This window comes from Malania oleifera, chromosome 7 (assembly GCF_029873635.1).
Source record: "Malania oleifera isolate guangnan ecotype guangnan chromosome 7, ASM2987363v1, whole genome shotgun sequence".
In the NCBI taxonomy this organism is placed as follows: Eukaryota; Viridiplantae; Streptophyta; class Magnoliopsida; order Santalales; family Ximeniaceae; genus Malania; species Malania oleifera.
The window spans coordinates 102086553-102093460 of NC_080423.1; the positions used below are offsets into that span (position 1 = coordinate 102086553).

Consider the following 6908-nt stretch of genomic DNA (forward strand, 5'->3'; position numbering starts at 1 on the left):
TCCATACAGTTCCAATATTTTCACAAATGCATTCTAGTACATACGATACCCAAATCATACAGTCAGTGTCATCACACTAATATGCAACTACGCTATGAAACCCGAAAATCACAGTAATTACATTGCCAATACGATATAACTCACACTACTTTTCAACTACTCCATGAATCCGAAGCCTCATAGCGATTACATTGCCAATACGCAACTACTTCGCGAAACCCGAAACTTCACAGTGATTACATTGCCAATGCAGTGTAGCTCACACCCCTTGGTGACTAGCCGAGATACGTAGTGATATTTCACACAATCGGATATAGATCCGGACACTCTCGCCCACGGTTTTCATACCGGTACATGGCGCAACGTATGATGATTAGCCACCACATAACTGTTTCGGTGTACGGTAATTAGTTGCCACTAGCCGATTTCACAAAACTTGGAATCATTTTGGAGCTCATACTCCTATACATATCAACATACGGTAATTAGCCGCCACATAACTGTTTTACAAAATACCTGGAACAATTACATACAACCATACATACCACACTTATTTCGTTCATGACAAATCATATCGTTTTACAATTCAAGTATACAGTTTATACAAATATAGATAACAATCATCTCAATAATACAGTTTAAATAAAACAAACGGTTTTTCAAACAAAGTAGAGATGATACCCGAAATCTCCAAATTTTTCTCAAAATAGTAACCCAAAAATCCCGTATTTTACCCAATAGGTTTCCCCAAATAAGTTACCAAAACATACATACGATCATAGCCTACAAGATTACCGATCCCGATTTCAAAAATAAACTGATATAAACTGAATACCCTTACCTTAACCCGAATTCCAATTACAAACTCTACGGCCCCCAAAACTACGAACCGAGACTCCAAAACCTACAAACCACAGTATGATACATGCTTACAATTTGTACTACTACACATATTCTGAATTAGAAACGAAAACTGAGTCTTACCTCAATTTTAGCTCAAAACACGAAATTGCTCAAAATGAAGTTCCGATATGCTAGAAACGTAGAGAATTCTTCCCTGATCCTCGCAATAACGTCCGATTTACGAATCAGGCAACGAATGACGAAGAAAACTAGAGAGAGAGAGAGAGTTCTTTAAGTTCTAGAGAGAGAGGGAGAAGATATTTTGAGGTTACTTAGCTTGGAAGTAATGGAAACTGATATTTATAGCCATTGACTCGGCCGCCCTCATCGACGAATTGGCGTCCTCGTCGATGAGTCTGCCATTACCTTCGTCGACAAAGCGGTGGCCTCGTTGACGAACCTGAGATCCCCGATTTCCTGAAATTTCTCGGCTTCTCCTCGTCAACGAGCCTCTGAATTTCGTCGACGAGAACAGAAGGGACTTCGTCAATGATTTATAGCTTCGTCGATGAAGCTTGCCCAAATTACCACTTTACCCTTCTTTCAAATATTAATTCTGCATACTACAGTTCGGGTTCTTACATGGTGTAGCACCAAACCCTGGGGTGAAAGCCGCCCGCCCATTGATGCACCTTTGATAATTCACCGGGATAACTTTTTTAGGGTCTCATAATCATCAAACCAAACCTAGAGCAAAATACCTCAATTGAACTATTGAAGTTTACTTCTCTGACATTCAAAAAAATGGAGTTAGTTTTGCCTCACATTTAAAGATAATGAAACTTAGACCCCTCAATTAGAAATTGGTTGACTCTTATGACAATGTGAATGATATATTTATCTTAATAATGAAATTCACCCCCTAAGTGGTAAGTAAAAAAATCCTTAACGCCAAAAAAAAAAAATTTAAGTGAAGGTTGTCACTAGCACTCACCAAGTATCTAGTACATGAGAAAAATGAATATGTTGAATGACAAAACAAAAAAGATTTTTAACCATGATATACCACCATATTAGTGGCGTGAGTAGTGATTTCGAGCTACTCGTATTTCAAAAAATGATATAGATAACTGAAAAATTAAACTTCACATGTTTATGGACGAGAGACCATTACTCATACTGTGCACGAAGATGCTTTATGGATGAGATACCATTTGCACAATAATTTTTTTTTAGCACGAAGATGCTCTATTAGTGGATAAAGAAGCACTTTAGGGGGGGGGGGGGGGGGAATTTTTGGGTGGTTGAAAAAGCTAATGCTTAAATTGAACCATATGTCGCAAATGCATCGTTATTCGATCTAGAGGTGAAAATAATGCTTATTAGAAGAGAGAAGAAATTATTAAATGTACAAAAGAGGCTAGGTAGCTCGATGCTAGATTGTACACTTAGTTTTTTGTTACATACATATAATCTAATCCAACAGAGAAATCATTTTAGATACAATACGAAAGAAGACATTATATAAAACATAAATTTTACTATGAGTATGAGGCATGAAATGATCTACTTCACAAGAAAAACTTCTCGAATGTTCAATACTCCGATAAGAAAGAGCATTAAGCATATGAGAAATAATTTCAATTGAATTATGAACTTTACTCTAGAAGCTAGGCGCAATTATATATGGCTGCTGTGATCTTGAAGTAATGCCCGAGTTTTTTGTTGCCCTAGCAATATAGTGTAACTATGTTTATGGTCCAAGCTAAAATGCTCAAGAAGGCTAAGGCAGCTCAACATAATGTGCAAGGGGCATTAATGAAAAAAAAAAAAAAAAGGGTAATTTATAATCTGACAATTGCAAAGATGGCAACAATTAGGAATAGATCATCTGATTTATGATCTCACAATTGCAAAGATGGCAACAATTAAGAATAGATCATCTTGTTTTTTCACATGCATATACGTTTAAAATTTAAAGTTTAAAATTTCTATGTAAAAGCTTTGAATTTCAATAATCTGGTCAACCTCTTTTCTTTCCACTTCAAAGGATCAAATCAAATCGTCCAAATTAACATCGGTGGTCTACGCAATGGCGAGATTTTTGGCTCCACAGCCACCACTCTTTCTTTAGGGTTCTAGTACCAAATTTAAGTCGAGACACGCCTAAATATGAACACTACCTATATATGTACCCCATAATTATAGTAACCCCACAACCCCCGAGCTACAATCTCTCCAAATCACGAATTCCTTAGCTCCCAAAGCTTATATATTTCACGCCCTCTCCCGCCAATCCCCAGAACAAGTCATTATCGAAAAGACCCCATTTAAAAAATAAAAATAAAAATGCCCGGGAAACTCAAATCCATCGCCATTTTGGCAGTGCTCCTCCTCGCCGCCACCCCCCCTCTGGCGGCCGCCGACGACACCATCCCCTCGAACAAGGCCCAGGTGTCGAGCTGGTTCCAGAGCAGCGTGAAGGCGGCGTCCGCCCGCAAGGGCACCCTCGACCCCGACCTCGCGGCGGCCGAGGAGAAGATGAAGGTGATCAAGGTGAGGAAGGACGGCGGCGGCGAGTTCAACACAATCATGGCTGCCATCAACAGCATCCCCGCCGGCAACAAGGAGAGAGTGGTGATCTCTATCGGCGGTGGCGTGTACCAGGAGAAGATCATGATCCCCCGGACCAAGCCCTTCATCACCTTCTATGGCGCTCCCAATGCCATGCCGACGCTTGTTTACGGCGGCACAGCGGCGCAGTACGGCACCGTCAATAGCGCTTCGGTGATCGTCGAATCGGATTACTTCATGGCGACCAACATCGTCTTCAAGGTACGTATCACGTGCGTGCATGCATGCAAAATGAGTAATTCTTTTGAAAACCTAATTAAATCTTTTGGTTAATTAATTTGTTGATGTGTGCATGTGTGGGCGTAGAACTCGGCGCCATTGCCGAATGGGAAAACAGGGCAGCAAGCACTAGCGCTGAGGATAACAGGGGACAAAGCGGCATTCTATCACTGCAGGTTTATAGGGTTTCAGGACACGCTGTGCGATGACAAGGGCAAGCATTTCTTCATGGACAGCTACATTGAAGGCACTGTTGATTTCATCTTTGGAAGCGCAAAGTCCATCTACTTGGTATATACACATCATATATATACTTCTCTCTCTCTCTCTCTCTCTCTCTCTCTCTCTCTCTCTCTCTCTCTCAACGTGCATGTGCTTGTGCATGGATGCAGAACACAGATTTGTACGTGCTGAACTCCGGTGGATTCACAATGTTAACGGCGCATGCAAGGAGCAGCCCGTCCGAGGACACTGGTTTCTCCTTCGCCCACTGCAGCATAAGCGGCACCGCCACCGACGCCGTCTTGGGCAGGGCATGGATGCCCAGCCCCCGCGTCGTCTTCTCCTACACCCAAATGAGCAACGTCGTTAGTGCCGGTGGTTGGTCCAACAACTTCCACCCCGAACGCAACAAGTACGTAGGCCCCTCGATCCAAGAAATTATAAAGGCTTCTCCTTCTACGTATCTGTGTGACTTTCGCATAGATGGGAAAGTTCTGTATAATTTCTCCTTAGCTCCCCCTTAAACTCTCTCTTGAAAATTACTTAAAACATAGATTTGGCAGGATCCATTTTTATTTCCCTAGTATGAGATCTGCTTAGCCCTTGTTAATTATTTTGTTACAATTTTGCCCTTGGTGTAATTTGCGTCCAAATGCATGCAGGACTGTTTTCTTTGGGGAGTACATGAACACAGGGCCAGGGGCAAATAGGGCAAAGAGGGTAACTTTCTCAAAGGAGCTGAGTTCAGCAGAGGTGCAGCCATTCCTCAAGCTGGCGTTCATCGAAGCGGACAAATGGCTGCTTCCTCCCCCACACGTGTAAAAAATGGACATGAGCCACGTGTATGGATCCCATGAAAAGCTCCGATCGATTCTCGGCCGTCGGATGCAACGATACATAGAGGATCCGATCAGTGTAACGTAGCAATCGAAATCTAGGTCGACGATTAATAAAGCCTATGGCTGTTAGCTTGCTTTCACGTAGAGTTAAGTTGCTGCATGCATGGCTTTACGTTGATTGGCTAGGGCATGCATGCGCGTACGTAGTTGCTCTCTTTAATTTCTTTCCTACACCCTAGGAGTTTGAACTTTAAAGAGGTGTGCGTCTTTTGCAATGTAATTATGGAGATGATGATGGACTGGCTACCACATCAGTGCACAACCTAGCAGAACGAAAATTTTTTATTTTTACCTTTTTAACTTCATTGATATTCATTTTAATCCCTTGTGGACTGGAAATATAATGAATTTTTTTAAATTTTCGTATTCCTTTGTTAACTTTCATAGTATATTTTGGCAATTTATTCTTGGTGTGTGTGAAGGATTACGGGCTAGTTTTGTATATTTGTGTGTTAGGTTGGTTTGAACTTCTTGAAGTTGTTGGGTTCAAATGTCGAGATTGGCTCGATGGAGAGAGATTTAACTGATAATATTGAGAAAAAAAATATTCATGCATGGAGTAAATTATAAAGAATATTCATTTAAAATTTTAAAATAAGTTAATGTCTATAGTTGAATTAATTAAAAAGTTGGGATAATAATTTGTACATATACTAATTTTTTTATTAAATAATGCAAAAAAGATATTTTTAGGACTGCACAAGCAAATGTATAAAGATTGAAATGCATGCACACAAATTTAAGAAGGGAAATATTTAAGAAGAATGAAATTAAGAACGGGGAGAATATACAAAATTCAACTATGCATGCTTTATTGTGTATACATTCAGTGCATCTAATAATTTTTTCATAATATTTTATATTGTCAAATAAAATTATTTATATCAAATAAAAAAAATATGTCAACATATGATACCAATTATTATGCAAACTCCCACGTGGGATTGAATCCGAGACCATGGGGCTACCAAAGTCTCCCACAGCCAAAAACCTGATCGGCCCACCCTACCTCCATCTTCAAAGACATGAATGAGTTTAGGTAAACTCATCTTTTTAAGCACAAAAATCAAGTAGTGGGTTTCATGCACAATGCAGTTCAATAACAAAGTTGGGTGTTTAAATAATTTTGTGTTTGAAATTAATCATATAAATTGACCGTAAGCTTTCAAAATGTCTAATATGAAAATAAATCTAGCAAGGATGTGTTCAACTCGGTCTACCTAATAATTTCTAAATTCTCTATGTGTGTGTGTGTGTGTGTGTGTGTGTGCGCGCGCGCGTGTATCCTTGGTAGCACAAAGATCAAGTTTGAATTTAGATTTGCATAAAATTTATCAAAATCATATTAAATTTGGGAATTCAAAAACTTTAATAAAAATTTTCAATAAAAAAATAGAATTAGGAACCAAATTATATATTATCCCAAACACTCCCAAATTGCTCAAATACATAGAAATTAAGATTTTATTTGAGAACAAAATGATAACAAAATAAGAAAAAACTTATTTTTGTATACGTAATATTAAAAATAAAAAGTTATTCTAATATGATTAAAAATTAATAAAAAATTAAAAATTATTTGGTATCATTATGGAAACAAAGAAAACCATAAACAAAAATTAGAAATTGGAAACAAAAACCAGAAATTAGAAATTAGTGACATTAAAAAAAATTAAGGGTAAAAGACATTGATTTCCCATAAAGTTTAGCCAAAAGACACAGACTTCTCGTTTGGTTCGACAGAATAGTTCTTCATTGGAATAAGATGGAATATAGTTTAAATTTTGAAAATTAAGGAAATAGTTATTTCTTATATATATTCCTAATTATTCATTCAACGTCTAATAAAAAGGGAATAAACATCCCCACGATGAAATTTGGGAATAAATATTCCTCATCTATTATTTATTATGGATTCATAAAATATTTCATAATATTATTTTCTTTATAGTAACAATATAATTTATTGTATTACTAATTCTAATTAACTTACTAATATTAATCTATTTTTGAAAATATGCATTCCGCAAACCAAACATTACCTTAAGGTCTAAAAAATTTCAAAGCCTCTTTTTAGACTTTAAAATTTTT

The 6908-nt window shown here is 37.8% G+C and overlaps 1 protein-coding gene across 1 annotated transcript; it reads left to right on the forward strand.

The window, feature by feature from the left end:
- Positions 1–3192: 3192 nt before the first annotated feature.
- Positions 3193–4740, forward strand: LOC131160973 (pectinesterase PPME1). Its single transcript, XM_058116841.1, has 4 exons — positions 3193–3678; positions 3784–3987; positions 4089–4330; positions 4581–4740. The coding sequence occupies exons 1-4, from the start codon at positions 3193–3195 to the stop codon at positions 4738–4740; spliced, it is 1092 nt and encodes a 363-aa protein (XP_057972824.1).
- The last annotated feature ends 2168 nt before the right edge of the window (positions 4741–6908 follow it).

Bases quoted from the DNA above. Each gene is read 5' to 3' on its own strand.
- LOC131160973 (XM_058116841.1), top strand. From the start codon at position 3,193: ATGCCCGGGAAACTCAAATCCATCGCCATTTTGGCAGTGCTCCTCCTC. The intron at 3,679-3,783 runs GTACGTATCACG...GTGTGGGCGTAG, and splicing joins CGACCAACATCGTCTTCAAG to AACTCGGCGCCATTGCCGAA. The intron at 3,988-4,088 runs GTATATACACAT...GCATGGATGCAG, and splicing joins GCGCAAAGTCCATCTACTTG to AACACAGATTTGTACGTGCT.